General features: G+C 41.0%; 1 protein-coding gene across 10 annotated transcripts in view; it reads right to left on the reverse strand.

The window, feature by feature from the left end:
- The window catches only part of ADAT1 (adenosine deaminase tRNA specific 1), a 30,348-nt gene extending 10,730 nt beyond the window's left edge, over positions 1-19,618 (reverse strand). For 2 of the 10 annotated variants that reach the window (XM_074840010.1, XM_074840008.1), the window contains exons 1-9: positions 18,998-19,606; positions 18,179-18,247; positions 16,967-17,020; positions 16,493-16,547; positions 15,606-15,736; positions 13,555-14,173; positions 8,380-8,525; positions 5,891-5,990; positions 3,354-3,440 (exon numbers count right to left, since the gene is read on the reverse strand). In XM_074840010.1, the coding sequence (XP_074696111.1) occupies positions 3,354-3,440; positions 5,891-5,990; positions 8,380-8,525; positions 13,555-14,173; positions 15,606-15,736; positions 16,493-16,547; positions 16,967-17,020; positions 18,179-18,247; positions 18,998-19,166 (1,430 nt within the window). In that variant the 5' untranslated portion in view covers positions 19,167-19,606. The other 8 variants (XM_074840011.1, XM_074840017.1, XM_074840007.1 and 5 more) reach the window with 8 other exon arrangements.
- Between the last annotated feature and the right edge of the window lie 84 nt (positions 19,619-19,702).

Below are 19,702 nucleotides of genomic sequence, written 5' to 3' on the forward strand. Positions count from 1 at the left end.
TGACTCTGGATGGTGGATGCCACTGTATCACAAAAGAAGGCTTTCACCTCCTCAGGTGATGAACAAGGCATGGGTTTTTTCTACCAGCACTGAAAAAACACAATGCAAAAAACTTCCTTTGCCATATTCACCAAGTGATCTGGAAACAACATAATACTGCAGAGGTTTTTACATAACGATCCAGATTAGCAATGGCACAACACTGCCCAATGGTGTGCCATCACTCCTTTGACAGTGAGCATGCAAAACATGGAAAAAAAAAAAAAAGATGGATTTATGTACCAGTAATTTCAAAACATTAACACGAAACAGCATGTGAGGAGGAATCAACTGAAAAGAATGAAGCATGGCAGGTGGAGGTAAGAGGTTATAAAGAAACAACATTTTAGATAGTCTAGCTAGAGAGATGAGTGAGAATTAAGTAAGGCACAGAAGACAGATCAAAGACATTATCAGAAGGACAAAAGAAAGTGGAACAGCACAATACAGCACCATCTGGTTCTTGGTGAAGAAGTAGCTAATGCCAGCCAAACACCATCTCCTCCTCACAGTCTCAGCCGAAAGCAAATAAATGGAATCCTGAAAAAAACTGCTGAATATTATGCTCAGCACCTTAGCTAAGCTACACCACTACAAATTCTTAAACTTGCCTTTTAGGAGTGCCAGGAAAGTTCTGCCCCCAGTAGGCTCTCTACCTGTTCCAATTAAACAGTGTCTGCACTGATCCTCTGGAGAGAAGTGAAGAATGAAAGAGAAAGGAAGGCACAGAAAGCAGAAGAAGCAGCTTTAGAACAGGAAAGAAGAAAACAAAAGAACATCAGAATCAGTACACTAGTTCCATGTAAAGCTGTAACTGCCCCAGTATCCTAGGGCTGACAGCAGACAACAGTAGATGAAGGAAGGGTTAAGTAAAGAACAATCGTTGTCTTGATAGTTGTAGGGTATATGAGGACAAGCTGTTCAGCAAATTTGAAAGGAGTACAGAATGAGATTCCCTTGATGAAGCAGAAAGGGTGGGAGGCAAGAGACCAAAAAGTGGACTAGAAGAGGCAGGGCAGGAACTTAGGGGCAAAGTGGGAAAAGGAAACAGAGTGACAGCAGAGCACTAGAGCCAACCATTTGTGGGAGGAGATGACAAGATACATTTGAATGGGGAGAAAATATAAAACTGGGTAACAGTTAAATACAAAAGAGTTTAGAGGAAACAATTTGAGAGTGTGGGATTTCTTATCTGAAGTCCACACAGATTCAGACCACAAGGAGGAAAGGAAGAAAGAGTAAGAAAACACATCAGAATATTGTGTAGAAAAGGAAGAAAAAGGAAGCAGCAATACAAAGACTTTTTTTACTTTGCTTTTTAAGTGAAGAGTAGGAGAAACAAAGACTTCAAAAGGAAAGCAACAGGACAGGCTGACTGGTGAGCTAGCACCTCTACTGTATAAATAGAGTTTGTGCAGCCTAAAAGTTATGCCACATCTGCAAATCAGCTGGACTTTGTCAGGAGAAGCCCAGACAGAAAAATGGTAGAGGACAAAAATGTCAAAGGAAATTACAAAGCCACTCAAGTCTAGAAAAGCCCTGAGGTGAAGTGACTTTATGTAAGCAGTGCATGATCAGCACAATGAGTCACCTACCCAACAATGCACCAGCTCACACTATTCTGAGGAAATTACTATGGCTAAACTAGTGAGGACAAACTCCCACCCAAAACAGGCTAATAATTTTATATTTAAAACTGAATTAAGGAGAAAGCGTATCTCTACTTATAGAATCAGTTGAAACCATTCCAGCAATAGCATGGTTCATGTTGACAACAGAACTTAAAAACAGTTAAGACACAGAAGGTAATCTTTAATTGACAAAACTCAAAAGCAAGCAAGATCTAATAATTAGAGATCCAGGGTGTGCTTACTTCGGCCAAGTTCATCTTATCTAATGTCTTGGTACCATACCTCCTACATCCTTTATACGGGTTTTATTATCTATTTTAGCTTTCCATGAGCCAGTTCAGCTTATTAGTCCAACAGAAAACACAGAAGACAAGGAAACTGTTTTCTGCCACATCAGCTAGTTGAACTGGCTCACCATGAGGTTGGAGAAGTGCTACTGATAGAAGGGAGAAAACAGGAATCTACAGCCAGTAGCAGCAGAGACTGCTGCAGGACCATCCCCATCAGCAGATACAAGCAGTTAAATTAGCTCAACAGATGGTATAATTGCATCCCAGAGCTGGTGAAATCATACCAGGAAATAAATCTAAAATAAACTAAACCCTTCAAGGCAATGGATTTGGAACCCTTTACATCTCTCAGAATCTCTAAGCTGAAGTGAGAGATAAGTTTCTGAATATATGAAACTATGCCCTGCTGTATGGTAGCTACTCAGGCTGTAATACTCCAAGTATGTAATGCCCGTAATACAATGCCAGACCAGATGATTACCACAAGAAACTCCTGTCTGATAAACCAAATGTGTTTTGAATAATGTAAAAGAAACCTCCAAGTATGGCTTCCTCAGACAAAAGCTTTCTGTTCTTTCCAGAAAGCCTCCATCTACGTAATATATGCTTGCAAAAAGAGCCCTACGCACTATCTCACCTTACTAACTCTCACTCCATCATACACTTAGATGAAAAAAGATTTTAGCCTAGACTTTTCTAAAAAAAACTTCTACTTCTTGTGAAACAAAGAAGTGGCATTTGACAGAATTACTAAACACCAACCAGGTATCGATAACCCCACGACAATTTTGGGATGGGAGGTTCGAACGCCACCAAGGGTTGGTGTTCTGCAGGCAACTGATGTCACTGCTCACATTTTCAAAAAAGATACTTACTTCCTCCTCTCATCTCCCTCTTCACTCCTTCCCCAGCTGTCCACTGCCACTTTCAGACAAGCTCACTTTAACTCAGAAAAAAACCCCAAACTGTAGTGTTTTCTGCCAAGACATCAAGTTGAAGAGGGTTACAGAGGTGTTCAACAGACACCAGATCTAGTGCATGAGAAGGACGAGGCTCTACTGATCATCAACACAGGCTATCCTTTTGAAAAGTAGTAAGCCTTCAGAAGAAGTCAGCTGCCCCAAATTCTTACCTTAACTCCAAACAAATCACCTGCAATTCTTCTGTCATTAATACATAAGATGCAATAGCTACTTCTCCAAGGAGGTGATTAAAAAGACCAAAAAGAGAGTCTTTCTAACCCATCAAGCACATGATATATTTTTCAAGTATCAAATTTTAACAATGAACTTATCTAAACTGAGGTTCATGAGCAGATTCTGGCATCATCACAGTATTCTTGAATTTCATTAAGATAAATTCACTCTTCTAAATATAATGAAAATGTCTTTACCGGAGAGTGTCTGGTAGATCCTCTTGTGAAATACTTGTCACCAGCTTTTGGAATGTATGGAAGAGTTCCACTTTACAGATCTTGGATCTGATGAAAAAAAAAATAAAAATCAGAAATTCTGATGGAAAAAAGAAATCAGAAATGCACTTCCTCCTACAGCTCACAGTAGTACATCCCAGCTGAACACTTTTGATAAAAAATACATTATGTTCTCTTCTCGAAGAATGTAAAAAGATCTCCACAACTTCTCCTACCCTATCCAAGCTGCCCACCTGCCTTTTCCCTTCGTTTTAAATGTTATATTGACAAAGAGCTCATTGCCTCCATTGTCCCAGCCAGCACTCTGTCAGTTTGCAGAGAGAACATTTTAATATCCCCACACTGTTATCTGTGTGAGACTGCACAGTCATCGGCTCACAATTACAGCAAGCTTGAGCTAGAAGACTAGTCCCAGAACTGATCAAACAAGTACAGAAGGACTCCAAAGGCTTGTTCAAACTGGCAAGCTTTGTTATTATTCAGAACAAATAAAAGAACCAGCAGAAATCTCTGGAACAATGCTGTCCTTTTCACAATGGTGACAAGGACACCATCCAGCAACAGCTGCAGGGCAGTTAAATACAAAGAGGCTCATCAAAAAATAAAGTGAGTCAAAGTTTGAAATGTCTTTTGAAGATACCATATGCATCATTGTCAGCTTTAAGCCCTTCTCTTCCCCCAAAGAGAAGGCAACCAAAACTGTTTATAAAGCATGGTTTGTTTTTGAAAGCCCCAGCTAGCTTCTCTGTTTAGTTAAATTCTCTTTATACACTTGTCTTCACAATGACTGATTCAGTTCTCCAACATGGGCAAGCTGATTCTCCAGAAGCATTGAAAAAAACACCAATCAAAAAAATCTTCCTATTTTGCTAGTAAGTTCTTTAAGAACCCCCAAAATGTCATCGTTGTGTTAATCTGTCAAAGGTTCATATTGTAGATTTTGGTGTTTTAGTTAATTAAGCATTAACAAAAGCACATACCAGACATCTACCTACAAATTCCTTTTAGTCAGCTTTACCTTCCTTGATATTTAGTGTTATCCAGCATACTGAGAAGGGAAAAACTCCCAAACACCATCCCCCACCATCACCCTGAGACTCCTTGAGGGAAAAAAAAAACAAGAGTAGAAAGACAAGTCTTGTTTATTATTAAACACCCCACCTATTAAGGCTATAAATTCCTTATTTTCATGATAAAAGTTCCTTTTGTGACTACCACATAAGTGTAAACATTTTACTTATTCCTTAACATTGTTTTTAGTCTTGATTTCCTAAGGAAGCAAGACCTTTGCAATCACAAGAGTCTTGTAGGTCCTCTCTAATAACTTTTGAATGTTTTAGTGAATTTTGAGTACATGTTAAAAAGAGAGGAGGACCTCTCAACGTAAGTCCCTAAAGTTTTGTGCAAACTGGCAGCTAGCAGATGGCTCTATTAGAGTTGATACACAAATGCTACATAACAAATTTTAGCCTACTGAGTAAAAGGGGTCAGTTGGTTGGTTTCACCTTTCACGTGTCTTCTGGAATATGTTACACACCACATGATAAACTTCAGTCAAGTCAGGCTTAACTTCGAGAAGCTCAGAATGTGCAACTCACAGGCATATGAATGAATTCTCCACAAGAATTGTCTAAGCTCTACTTATCATTTTATTCACTACTGTAAGGATTATCTTCTTTCTCCCAGAAAGCCTGGGAACCATTGATAAATCAGTAGTATATAAGCAGTCAACAATCAAAACGTGACCCCAACTCTCAAGCTGAACTTCCACAGACCAATGATAAGTTTGGTCACCTCACCTAAACTGAGGAAAGTATAGAAAGATGGAGAAATTTGTCTGCAGATGTTTACAAGTAATTCCTCTCAACCACAAGAAAAAACGTAACTCTTTCTTTAAACATATAGCTGATAGAAGGTTATGAGGTTTCTTAAAAAGAGCACGGTGTCAAGATGACAGCTGAAAAGGTGACATGTTTTGTGTTCAAAATCTGCTGCAAGCGTTTCATAGCATCTTCCAACTTCAAGGCAGAAAGTCACATTTCAAAGCAACACTTAACAATCATACATCCAGGTCAGCTGGCCTGACTCTTACAGAAAAAGAGATCTGTAAAAAGAGGACCTGCAACATACACATTTCCCTTCACAGTCATCAACCCAAAAGATACAAAGCAAAAATTCTAACTTCACCAATAAATAAGTTGTCTTTTAATAAAAATTGATCGTAGTACCCCACCACCGTTATCTACAATGCTCTCTTTAATCAACAGTGACAAAAGAATAGGATAAACTTGTTATCCCTCAATTCAAATTCTGTCATTCCAACACCCCTTCTTTCACTTACACAGTGACTCTTCCCCTGTTCCCTACCTTCCCCCTTTTTCTCCACTCCCTGTATTTCTTTCTGCTCTGACAATGCACTACACCCCACATGAGCTGACAGAGGCATGTATGCTAACAAGTTAAGATACAGGCATCCAGATAGCACAACACTCTCACACCTGCTCTGATGGCTCCCAATCCCCTTCTTTGTTGTTCCCTGCCGGAAGCCATCTGAGGTGACATCCAGAGGTTGCTCAGGGACTGCACTCCAACTGATAGCTGTAGAAGAAAGGATTATGAACAAGGGAGGTGCTCTCATCTCAAAAGCAGAACTTAACAGTTCCTTTCATTCTATGTGTTCACATGATACCATGCTTCCCAAAATAATTCAAACTAAAAAGAAGACCACGATTCTCTAGAGCCAGGATTCTAGTACCTAAAAGAACAGGTAAATTCCGATTAATTAATAAAAATATATATATATATATACACACACATGCACACACACACAGAGCTTTCATCTTAATCGGGTCCTTCAAGAATCCCTGCCTCTAAACATTTGGCCTCCAGCTTTATAATTCTCCCCTTTTTAGGGAGATTCTACTTTCTTTTGTGCATGCTGTCCGGACAAAGCATGAAGAAATTTTCAAGACAGACAGCTTATTTTCATACCATGCTGTGAAATAACTCCCCCAAGCTACTTGCACCAGTCACTCTATGTTTTTCTTATTAATTTATTGTGTGCTATTGCTTTATGGTGTATTGTATACTCTAAATTGTTCTATGTTTGATAGCTGATACACATCAAATATCCGTAGTCTTTACTTGAAAAATATTATTAGTTAGTAGTCAAATAAAAATAAGATTAATTTATTGGAAAAGACAGCAAGTGCCAACAACCTTATCCTTTACCCTCATTCTGGTAACCTTATTACCATCTTAGACTGTAAACATCTTAATGCTGAAACTCTGCATACCACAACTCATCGATTTTATAAATAACTAGCAAAGCATCAGTAGCATCTTAACAGAAACAAAACTGATTGACATGCCCTATCTGTCCCTCCACAGCCTAACAACAGTACCTTTAACTTCTGAGACAATTTTTGTTCCCAAGTTCTCCCACTTATCTGTGTTCCAAACAGGCAAAACACTTGCACATGCATTAACTCCAAAGACAAACTTCACAGCTTCTCTCCTTCATGATACCATCTTGTCATCCAAGATGCTCAAAAACTGCACATTATAAAGCATATTATAGAGACTGGTTATGTTAATCACACTTGTATTATGATTCAACTGTATACTGCAATTGCTGTACTCTAAGTGTAAGCTGTACGCGCATTGTGATTTAGGTACAATGCTGTATCACTCAAATTAAAATCCTGTGTAATGTCTAACTACATTAAATACATACAACTGGTATTAAACATTAAACCCTCCACGTGTGGAGTATCTAAAACCACCTGGTCAGAGGATATCAGATTCTGACAAGCAGATTAAAATTTACTTAAAAACGAAAATGTTTTCTGTTCTTTCATTTCTTCATGGTTATCGCAAACTTCAAAATATTAAATGGGTGACATTTTTCTTTTTAAAAATACCAGTGGGAATGTTCCTATCAAGCATATTTCAATACTCAGTGTAACAGCCCTGAACTTAGAGTTTATTCTGATTTTCAGCCCTTCAAGAAAAAAAATCAACCTGGCATAATTCATATATGCAAAAAAGCATGGTAAAGCATCATTCATCTTTATTTAACAGAATGACCTGAGTAACTGTACAGAAAGGCAGGCATACACAGGAATTTAGTCACAGTCGGCTTCAGATCTTTTTTGCTAAGTGAATTGGCACCATTTTTCAATGACGGATTTTGTTTCCTATCTCTTAGAATCAGAATCTTTTCCCTCCTTGCACCTGTAAATAAATCCAATTTAATGAATCTGAATTCCATTAAGGAACTGTTCGTTTCCATTCTATTTTATCATCAGCTCTATCGTAACAGAATAACTTCCAGTTCCAGTTAAGCCAGAAAAATATACAACAGCAGAAGGTAGGCATGTCCAAGTTTAAAGAAACCACTTAACCATACAGATAGAGTGTTAGTTCCATTGTTTTTTCCCCTCAAATGAGACCATGCTGCTAAATCACAACGTGACTTGCATATTCATTCATCACCATGACAAAAAATGCAATGTTCAAAACCTCCATCAATTAAACCTTTACACTATACTACTCTGTATTCTTTCTACGTTCACAGATTTCTGGAGCCATTACAAACACAACTCAGCATGGCAAGTCTTCTGTTCATTACCAAGGAGAATACAAAACTAACTGAAACCAGAAGTCTCTTCATATTTTTGTTTTCTTACTGCCCTCAGAACTTCTGCTTTTGCTGGTTATTTTCTGAGTTTGTTTAGACTATAAATTCTTAATGGCATCAACCAAGTATTTATTCAGTCTGAGAACTCCCTACAGGGAACTAGAGGCTGAGCTGAATATTATTAACAATTAAGTTCTGTCCTGAAATTAATTTCTTGCTGTAAGTCACACTTTTTGCCTCTAGCACTGGCAATGAATGATGTTCCATTTTAGGAAGCCACCAAAACCACCTAATTTCTATTCAGACTTTTGCACACAGTTACACAACTAGCCCGAGTTAACTCACCTGCACTACAAGGAACAAGTTTTGTTTTGCTGTTAGTTTGAACTTCCTGAATTGCCTGACGGCTATGTTCAAACTGAATATCCGATTGCAGCAGCTTAACCTCCTGAGTGAGAAAACCAGCTGGTAAAAATGAGATGTGCTGACACCTAAAGTAAACACGGAAAAATGCAAGTGATTTTAAGTTTGGTCTTACCAAACAAGCCGATTTTGTGCAATTTCCCTTCATAATCTAAAATGTTACTTTCACATAAAAACTGAATTGAACAGAAGAGAGACAAGGAGCTTTAGAGACATTTTTGCCTTCAAAAAAGTGTCTGTTAATAAAACAAAGCCACACAGTTTATTAAGACCTTGTCCATCCTAGAAAACGATGATGAATTGATTTTAAAATGGTCTAGTTAAAAGCCAGTATAATTGATGAAGTATGCAGGATAAAAACTGCAGTATACTTCTGCAATCACAATGAAAAATAATGATTACAGTCAACCATATTACATTAACAGTCATTTTATCCTAAAGGTTTATAATCAAAGACTAGAAAGATACAAAATATACTTACAGTTCCATGCATCATCTCATCTTTGTTACCTTAAATTACTGTTACACACTAAATGGATTAGGATCATATGAAAAGGAAGAAACAGCCTGTTTAAACCACCATAATATTTACATAGAGAAGGAATGAATTAAGACTGAGGTTCATATTGTCAGATGTAAGAGTCTGAAAAAGTGCCTGACTTTGCAACCTAAGACTAACAAGGCTGGGCAAATTCTTGTCCCATGTGTTACAGAATGAGGAAAGGATTATGCAGTAAACTCCACTGGATAGGTAGCTAGAGTTTCCCCTGTTAATATATTATGACCTCTTTTATAAACATTCTAGAAGGATGCAGGGCTATGGAGGAAAGGAGTTACTAAACAAAGTCAAACCTTTCAGATGAACTAGTCTAGTAACTGTCTTTTAAAAGGGAGTGGTTCAGCTCCTGTTTTCCTTGCTCTTCTTTCCCTCCACTCTGCCCAGTTCCATTTACTCTCCTCTAATGTTTGCAGATTCCTTTGTTGCACTGATTCAACCTCTTAAGCAAGAAAAATACCCATTTCCTATCCTTTTGTTGCTGAGGTAGTTTTCATCAACTCAAGGATCTGAGGAGCCAGAAAGCCAGTGCACAGCAGATGAATTTCCTCATTTAGCAGCAGTGCATGCACTTCTTACATAAATTTCCATGAGGTGACAGATTATGTATCAGAGTTCTACTACTCACAGCAGGGAGAAATCTTGGACGTAAAACAGATCAAAGAAGCAAATTTTTACCACCATGGAAATGCACATAAGCTTTGCCTTTCCAGTCTAAAACAACTCTTAAAGTCTTTTTCCAGCTGACCAGTACAAGCTGTCACACACTAGGTGTCCTGAACCACCTCAGTAAATCACAGAACGGTTGAGGTGGGAAGGGACCTCCGGGGGCCACCTGGTCCACACCCCCACACCCCCCCCACTCAAGCAGGGCCACCTACAGACGGCTATTGAATATCTCCAAGGCGGGGGAGACCCCACAACCTCTCTGGGCAACCTCTGCCAGTGCTCCGTCACCCACACACTAAGAAGGTGTTTCCTGATGTTCAGAGGGAACCCCCTGTGTTTGTGCCTGTCGCCTCTGGTCCTGCCACGGGGCACCCCTGAAAACAGCCTGGCTCCATTTTCTTTGCGCCCTCACTTCAGGTATTTGTACACATTGGTAAGATCCCCCCCGAGCCTTCTCTCCTCCAGGCTGAGCAGTCCCAGCTCTCCCAGCCCTTCCTCACAGGAGAGATGCTCCAGTCCCTCAGACATCTTTGAGGCCTTTGTTGGGCTCTCCCAGGTATGTCTGTGTCTCTCTTGTACTGGGGAACCCAGCCCTGGACACGGCACTCCAGGTGTGGCCTCACCAGTGCCAGTACAGGGAAAGGATTACCTCCCTGGACCTGCTGGCCACACTTTGACAAATGCAGCCCAGGATGCCATCAGCTGCCTTTGCTGCCAGGGCACACTGCTGGCTCATGGTCAGCTTTGGCTCTAGCAGGATCCCCAGTTCTTTTCTGCGAAGCTGCTTTCCAGCTGGGCAGCCCCCAATATATATTGGTGCATGGGGCTGCTCCTCCCCAGGTGCAGGACTTTGCATTTTCCCTTGTTGAACTTCACAAGGCTCCTACCTTTCTCCAGTCTGTCGAGGTCCCTCTGGACGGCATCACAATCCTCTGGCGTATCAGCCACTCCTCCCAGTTTTGAGTCATCAGCAAACTTGCTGGGGGTACACTCTGCACCATCATCCAGATCATTAATGAAGATGTTAAACAGGAGTGTACCTAGTACTGATCCCTGGGGTACATGCCTAGTTACACCTCCAGCTACGCTTTGTCCAATGATCATCACCCTCTGGTCTCAGTCATTCCCTAGTTTTCAATCCACCTCACTGTCTGCTTATCCAGCCCATACTTTTAACAGGTTCTCTATGGAGATTTTACAAGAGGCAGTGTCAAAAGCCTTTCTGAAGTCTATGTAGACAACATCCACTACTGCTCTCCCCTCATCTAGCAGGCCAGTCACTTCATCATAGAAGTTTTTCAGGTTGGTCAGGCACGACTTCCCCTTGGTGAATCCATGATGACTACTTCTGATGATTTTCTTGTCCTTCATGTGCCTGGAAATGGTTTCCAGGTTTAGCTGCTCCATCTCCTTCCTAGGGATCAAGGTGAAGCTGACTAGCCTGTAGTTCCCTGGGTCCTCCTTCTTGCCCTTCCTGAAGAATGGAGTGACCTGTTCCCTCCTCCAGCCTTTGGGAACTCCCAGCCGCCATGATCAATCACAGGTTAGCAGGACTGACCTCGCAATGACAACTGCAGTCTTGGGTGCATCCCAACAGGGCCCAGGGACTTATGCATTCCCTGACCTGATCCTCTTCCACCAAGGGTATGCTATTCTTGCTCCAGACTTTCCCCTTGGTCACTAGGACCTGGGATTCCTGAAGGCTGGTCTTGCTAGTAAAGACTGAGGCAAAGAAAGCATTCAGTACCTCAGCCTTTTCCACATCCTGGGTAACCAGATCCCCCATCTCATTCAGCAGTGAGCCTACATTTTCCCTAGCTTTTCCTTTTGTCACCTATATACTTAGAGAAGCCCTTCTGGTCTTTGACATCCCTTGCCAGATTCAATTCCAGTTGGGCTTTAGCTTTCCCAACCTCATCCCTGCATACAGAGACACTGCCTCTATACTCCTCCTAGGTTACCTGTCCTTGCTTCCACCCTCCATATGCTTCCTTTTCATATTTGAGTTTGGCCAGGAGCTTCTTGTTCATTCACACAGACCTCCTCCATTTTTGGCCAACTTCCTATTCAACAGGATGGACCACTCTTGAGCTTGGAGGAGGTGATCCTCGAATATTAACCAGTTTTTAAGGGCCCCTCTTGCCTCCAGGGCCTTATCCCACGTGACTCTTCCAAGCACATCTCTGAAGAGGCCGAAGTCTGCTCTTCAGAAGTCCATGATTGTGAGCTTGCTTTTTACTCTCCTCACTCCCCTCAGAATCCTGAACTCCACTATCTCACGGTCACTGCAACTAAGGCCTCCTTCGATGTTCATATCCCCAATAAGCTCCTCATCGCTGGCGAGTATGAGGTCCAGCAGAGCACCTCTCCTCATTGGCTCCTCTATCTCCCATTTAAATCATTCCGAAAGATGGATCAGGTTCAAAAATTGCAAAATACAAAAATTCTTTTTATATTGCAGAGCAGGAGGATGAGAAACAAGTATGCCAAAGCCAGAGCTGCAGAGCCACAAACCTCATCCTTTACAGAAGCAGAAGGTCCAGACTCTCATAGTAGTATTCTGAAGTGCATACCTCAAAATGCATGAAGACTACAAATGGTGGGGCTTGCACTGCACGCCCAAATCATGTGAAGATAAGTGGTGGAGTAGACCAATGAGAGACACTTGCTTGCATGCAAGTGTGAAGTGTCCCAGATGTACGAAGTTTTGCTCAAAAAGAAACAAACTGGCAACACTAATGAAAACAAGAATTGACAGGAAATCATGACTTTCCCATCTGGTTGCCAAACATCACTCATCTTTCTAAACCTAAATATACTCCACCACTCCACAGAAATGTCTGTGTTATGTCTAGAACTCAGTTTCCATGGGCTGCGCAGCACACCTGAAGGCACATGATACCGTCAAAACTTTAGAATTGCAGCTTTCAAAAACCTCTACTGAGAATGGAATGACAATACAATTTTGACATTTTACATGGGATGAACTTGTGTGCAATAACCCAAATATTAACCCCCTGGAAAATTTTAAGTTTGGATCCAAGCTTAGGAAGACAGCAAAAAGTAAACTGTTTTTAACACAATTCCCTTCAAAACAAGTTTAAAATACTGCAACTTTTACTTGCTGGAAAGTAAGTCTGAAAGCAGTGTCTAAAATCAGAGAAAGTTTCAGAAGAACTAAGCTGATTTAAGGCTGTTATAAAAGGTTTGTAAGAACAACCAGAAAGACATCCCTTCCACAGTGCAAAAGTCTACCTATGCATTCATCTGGATTCATTTCAGTCAGACTGTCTTTAGGATAGACGGATACAGTTTTGGGGGCTTTTTAATTTAATTTTAGGAATGGTCCTGCAAGAAATAAAAGCTACTTTTGCTCACCAAAACAATTCTATAAAAGGAAACTTACAGATATTCAGAATGACTTTGTGGAGTATGGATAACAGAATAAACTAAACCTTTCCTTGATCCTGTTTGAGGAAATGAAATCATGAAGAGGGCAAGAAGAAAGTTCAACTTCACTACACTAAAAAACTTCACTATGCTGAGTTTGTGTCCTTCCTGCTGCTTTTTCTGCTGGAAGGCTTCTAGAAAAACTCAAGTGGGTAACAGGTCTTCACTGCTCCATGAAGGGACAACCAAGGGGATCCTGAATCTAATGGAAATTCTTTTATGAATCTTCAAGTCTGATCCACCAGCAGTAGTCACCTTTTCTCCATACTACAGAGGGCTACTTTTTGAAAATGTGAATTTGCAGAAATTCACATTTTCTGCAAATGACTTTGGTCCAAAGTCCTAGTATTTGTGCAACGTGTTGTCTTCCATAACTCATTGTCTCCACAGACGCCATCTGATTTCCAGAGGAGAGCACTTACCTTTCAATAATTGCTCTCTGCATTGCTTCTTGGCTATATGGACACTTTCCCACTATAACTGCTGACAGATACACTGGATACTGCAGGAAATGCATCAGAAGAGCTCCTTGACACCCCAGCACATTCCAGCGAGCCAGTTTATCGCTGCAGGACATAGAGCGTGTTCTGTCCCCACGTCCTGGCTTCACCCGTAGTAATCCCACGCAGTGATACCCCAGCCCAGGTACTCGGGCATCACCCAGGTCTCCAGGGACGCATTTTGCTCCAGTTCTGTGAACATCTACCACCTTCGGTCTCCCTAAGCCAGTCTCCTGATGAGCTGTTTGCATCTCTGCAGAACATTCACAGCTCTTCGAGTTTGTGTCATCTTCTCGTTTCACAGATGCCTGCTGAACAGCCAGCTCTTCAGTGATTATGGAAAAATAATCATTGTTGTCAGTCTTCATTCTCTTGCTGATATGATTACTTGCCATTGTCTCTGATTTCCTTTTATCTTCTGGACCGAAACGATCATGGTTAGTTCTACACTCTGCTGATTGTCCAGCTGCATCATCTCCAGTCACTGGCTTAGAAAGCTGGTTTTCTGGTTCACTAATTGGAATAATAGAAGCGTCTCCACCTGAAACAAGAGAAATAACATCAAAATTGGCCAAAAGCACATCTCTCATGACTGGAACACATCACACCAGTAATATTATGATTACTATTAGCTTTCACAGATTCGTACTCAGGCAAATTTAATTACAAGAATGGACTTTTCAAACAACAATTGCCCTGTACAACAATGAATCTGTCTTTGTTCAAATTTGAGCCAATACATGTTTAATTTCAAGTTTTGCATTCTAACTAAGAAATAATCAAAAAAGCAAAATTTGAAACAAAAATTATACAGCAAAAGGTGTCAAAGGCATTTGACAGACTACAGTGCTGAAGACTCACAGGAAAACTAGTCTGATCTAACCAAATAATACAGCCCTCCAAATGCATAACTAAATAATAACCTATTAAAAATATGATGGAAATTTTAATCTGTATCACTAAAAAGCTCAAAACCAAAATTCTGAAGCTCAGTTCAAAGCAAACAAAGCCTAACAGGCTTGTGAAAAAAAGGCAGTCAGGAAATCAATCTTGCTATTAAATTGGAGTATGTAGATTCTATTCCCATATTACATTAACGAAGAAAACCATCATAGCATATTCCAGCAATGCCATCAAAATCATGACTGAGCAACTAATTCACTATGTGAAGTACTGATGAGGCATATGTTGAGTGCTTAGACTTCTCTGATCTGGTAACAGACTAGCAGTTGAAGAATACAACTAAGAGCGTGGCAACATTGCCATGTCCAATAAGCTGGTAGACCAAGAGGTCTGCATTCCTACATTTTGCCAATAGATCCTCATCTTTGTGGTGCTGGCTTTTCAAAAAACACATAAAGAGCATTTTCCATGACAAAACAAATGGTTGCATTCTACTCTACAAGAAGTTTTCAGTTGGGGGTGGTAGCGTTTTGTGGGTGGGGCAGTTTTGGTTGTTTTTTGGGAGTTCTGGAGTTGGTTTTGGCAGGGGAGGGAGGGGAGTGTCCTGTTTTAAGTTTTTGTTCAGTTTGTGTCGGGGGTTTTTTTGTATGGTTTTTGTGGAGGTTTTTTTTTTTTAGGAACTCTGGTAAATGTCAATGGTTTTTATTAAAATTTGAATCCAAGGAGGTAAGTTTAAAGCAAAGCAACCAGGAGATATGACAGGACCTCTGACAAGTATGTTAGTTTCCAGAAAAGAAAAATAGTAGTCATTGTTTAAAGAGAAAGTGAAGCATTCCAGTATGTAATGAGTGGTATATTGGATTTACTGACTTCTCATGAATCACATTCAGTGAGATAAAATGCCAAATCTATCTGTGGAAGACCAAAAAAGTACATCTTGGGGCACATACTGATACTGTGAGTTACTGCCTCACTCTCACTCCAGACCAAAGAGAGACCAAAGAAAAACAAGGGGCAGAAAAGATTCTACAAGTGGAAGCCATGAAATTGGTTGACTCCAGCATACTCACATGGGGTATGACTGGAGAAGAAAACAAATATGATATTTGGTTTGAGTTTCCATTTCCCAGTTTCAGTTCCTGGAATAAAGATACTGCATTGCTGATGGACAGCTGCCAGCTGCATCTGATAGAGAAGATACCTGTTAGGCAGAAAGTTTTCAAGAAACATTTACTTCATATTTGAAGCATGGGAAAACAAAAACTAGATGCCCACTAGGGCCTGTCCTTTCCTGATGAAGTCTATGAGGAGCTAATCAGTTATGCTTCTGCAGACAGATGGGATCCAGCCAACTCCATAAACACAAACACATCACTGGAACCTTAGTAACTGAACTCAAAGGCTTGGATTCAGTGGAGCTATCTCCTCCAGTTGTGTATCTAAGGTCCCCTCCTCCCACTCTGTATTTTCACCAGCACTGCAACTCACCCAATTCTGTGAGAGCCAGTTTAGTGGCATCAAACTGCAAGAAACATACCCGTTTCCGTGGCATTACTATTCTCCTGGCTCCTTGAACCAGCCTATCCCCCATATGAACAAGAGGACTGGTACGTGGGAAACAGTAAAAAGGCCACCCTTGACAGCTAGTCATCAGATCTGCACTGACATCACCTGAAATCAGATCCTACTTCTTCATACTGAGGCTCCACAAGAACGAGGAAGAAACAAGCTTTTGTAAAAGGGCCTTACCACCACCTAGAGGTGTAAAAATTAGGTTAAACTGCTAACAAAGGGAAAAAAAGTGTTGCCTACATAGAAGTAATACTGTCTCTTTTATTACATTCCCATCCCTGAAGGTGAAAAATCTGGCTATTTCAGCTACAGGTCAAACCCATTTGTATCACAACAAACAACCTCAAGTGGCACTGAATAACAGCACGTGAACTTCATGCCTCACCTCTGGAAGCTCCTCTTGGCCACAATTTCAGCATGACTGTCATTCAGAACGTCTCCTAAAGCAGCAACCAAATGAGAAAGCAAACAGAATTTGACAGATAATGGTTCTCCAGATTTGTTAGCATTTGAAGGTTTAACATTGGTATCAGGTTACTGCAAGATATTTAAGCTTCCAGTCACTACAAAAGGAGGTCAATAGCCTACATGAATGAGAGATAAAAGTCTCCACAGCAAGTCAGAGACTGGTTTAAATACCAAATTTCAACTCGTACTATCTGAAATCCTTTGAGTTGAATAAACACTGGCTTCCTTCAAAACCTTCCTGATGTTTGTTCTTAATAGTAAAGCTTGGTATTCTCAGATTAAATATAATATCCAGAAAATTTCAAGTGTTTGTTAAGCTTTTGGTTGAAGTTTCTTGTTGCAATATGTACCACAACTTAAATTATTTTTCTTGTAAATAATTGATATTTACCAGGTTTACACATTTCATCTTCAAACTTCTTGCAGTGTCTGCCTATTTCAGTATCTAAAGGAACAGGATCTGCAGATCAGCTTTTATTTCAGGAATAAAAGGCCAGGTGATAAAAGTCCTCTTTAACAGTTCTAAAAGTTTGAAGTTTAAAAGACAACCATTAACATGACCTACCAACCAAGTTAACTTAAAAGTAAATGAATGTTATCATAAGAGGAAAATATTTTCTAAACTTAAGATCACTGAAGACAACAGAGAGAAGAACTAGCTTTACTCTTTTTCAGTCAAATTTCTACTTTGACTCTTTAATACCTAGACTGTAACTAGTATGGCAGTTTAATCACAATTTTCCTAAATCAATCAGAAAAATGTCAGTACTAATACTCTTCTAAGATTGCTAAGTCACAAGAAACATCCACAAAAATCTAAGATGCAGAATTTAGCTTCTTCTCTTTTGCCCCACTAATTCATTTCAATATGAAGGATGTTATACAGAACACGAAACAGCCTAAAACTGATGCATGAAAAACTGTTTCTCCTATTTTGCTCTACTCCTCCTCTGAAGTCTAAAGAGGATGGAAAGCCCTGTACCTACATATTGACAAACATTTTTCCTCCTTAGTCACTTTTCAGCATTCAGATACATTCTGAATAAAAAAATGTGACACGCAGAGCAAGGAAAGTCCTTCAATATATGGTAAGAAATGGTGGCTGTGAAGAAGTCATGTATCTATCCCATACATTTATTGTACAAACACTTAAAACTACCTAGTTGCAAAATATATGGTAAGGGAGAAAAAGTCTGTTAGTGCTTTTCTGCTGACACCCCTACCCTAACACAGGGGTGGTATCTTTTGCATCAGACTACAATAAAACTAGACTGTAGCAGGTGACTGAAGCACAATTATTTTGCTTGTTTTGGTTTGCTTTTAGTTATGAAGTCTTTGGGTATGCAGGCTCAGGGCCTAAACTACAGATTTCCACATATAAAAAGTTTATTGGCCTATAAGGCAGCAAGCGCAACAAACTTTCAGGGCAGCCATTCTGGCTGCCTAAGCCCCTCTCTTCTTGTCAAGGTGAGGTCTGCCTTACACTTCTAGCTTCAATCCAGAAGTCGGAGCTCAATGCCTTGGGCATTTAATTGGTTCTATGACATCAGCAAGAAAGAAGGTAGCATATATAGTCTGTTCTTGGATTTTACACCATACTTACCACTTTTTCTCATTTTGTTTTGGCCAATACATTTTGTTCCGGTTCCCATAGCAACAACTTCCTTCGTTACTGAAAAAAGAAACATTACCTGAACAAACTATCACCAGAAGCACCGCTCTCACACGGTCATTCTGGTAAGACAATACACAGAACTTTGTGTAGAAGGGAAGGTACAGGGCGGGAAGTCATGCGATGTTCCAGAAATGAGACAGTATCAGCTAGAGAACTGAACATAGTAGGCAGAAGCACTAGTGCTAGGAAAAGTCTGTGCAGCAGGAGTGCTAACACAGGTTTGATATGCTACACAACACACAGTGAAATCTGGCACAGGATTCCTCATCACATAAGAAAGAAGCATGGGATGCAGCCTGCATGACAACACAGTCAAGTGCCAGTAACGGAAAAGAAGATGATGGTGAACTAACACAAATGCACAATATAACAACACAGTCTGTTAAAGGAGAGCAAACAGACCCTTCCAGGATTCTTTCAAATAGTAGCCAAACCCACTTTTGCAAGGGTTTACATTAGGAATTCAGGTCCTGCCTAGACTTTTGCCACTTATTGAACAGCCAAATGAAGCTTTCATCTTCTTAGTTACAGTCTGGGAAGAACAGCATTTCACTATAACCATCTTTCTCCAGACAGAACCTGTAAAAACTTGTACAATCACAAAGAGTAGAGAATTTGGGTGGAGACATAAAAGAGATAGGAAAGGGTGTATTTTTTTTAAAATGTATCTTGAAAAAAAAAAAAAAGTAATCAAGGACTGCCACCTCCTCTCCCTCCCCTCCCACCCCAATCCCAACTCATTCTTACCCTGCAGATTCCCCGGACTATCAAGAACCTCTCTTTGAGTTGCAGACTCCACTTTGACAACAGCTGCCAGTGAAGTCCATTCCCTGTTTGGATCTGGTTTCCCCTGCTTAGGGAGTCTGGTCCTATAATGCAGGTAACATAGCTCAGCAATTTCATCAGCTGACCACATGGCTCCTGATTCAAGCGCAGGTTCTAAACAGAATTGGATTCCATCACAACTCTGATTTACAGCCCCATCTCTTCAAACCCTACCACCGCCTTCTGCATGGCACCTTCCTGCAGCGGATTCCAACATCCAAGGCCTGGCTGCATCACCCCTTTCAGGATTATTTATAAGAAACAACCGTACGAGATTAAAAACGTTTTCCCCAAATGGCCAGCAATAAAAAGCAATGCCAGAACGCTTATGGTCCAGCGGCAGGCGAGGCTGCTGGGTTCCCAAGGGTCCCGCTGTGCAGCACCGCGCCCCACCATCCCTGCCCGGTCCCCACACCGCGTCCGAGGCACCGCCGCACCCTGCCGAGGCCTCCGGGCCTCCACCCTCCCCAGCCGCCGGGGCACGCGGGGCTCCGCAGCCGGGGGAGCCGGCGTCCGAGCGGGCCGATGTCGCGCCCGAGGGCCCGGCGCAGGCCCCTCCCCTGCCGGTTAACGGCCGGCACCACCCCCCGGCCCGGACGCGCGCGGGGGCCGCCGGGAGCGGCAGGT

The sequence above is a fragment of the Strix aluco genome, chromosome 14 (genome assembly GCF_031877795.1).
Source record: "Strix aluco isolate bStrAlu1 chromosome 14, bStrAlu1.hap1, whole genome shotgun sequence".
Classification (NCBI taxonomy): Eukaryota; Metazoa; Chordata; class Aves; order Strigiformes; family Strigidae; genus Strix; species Strix aluco.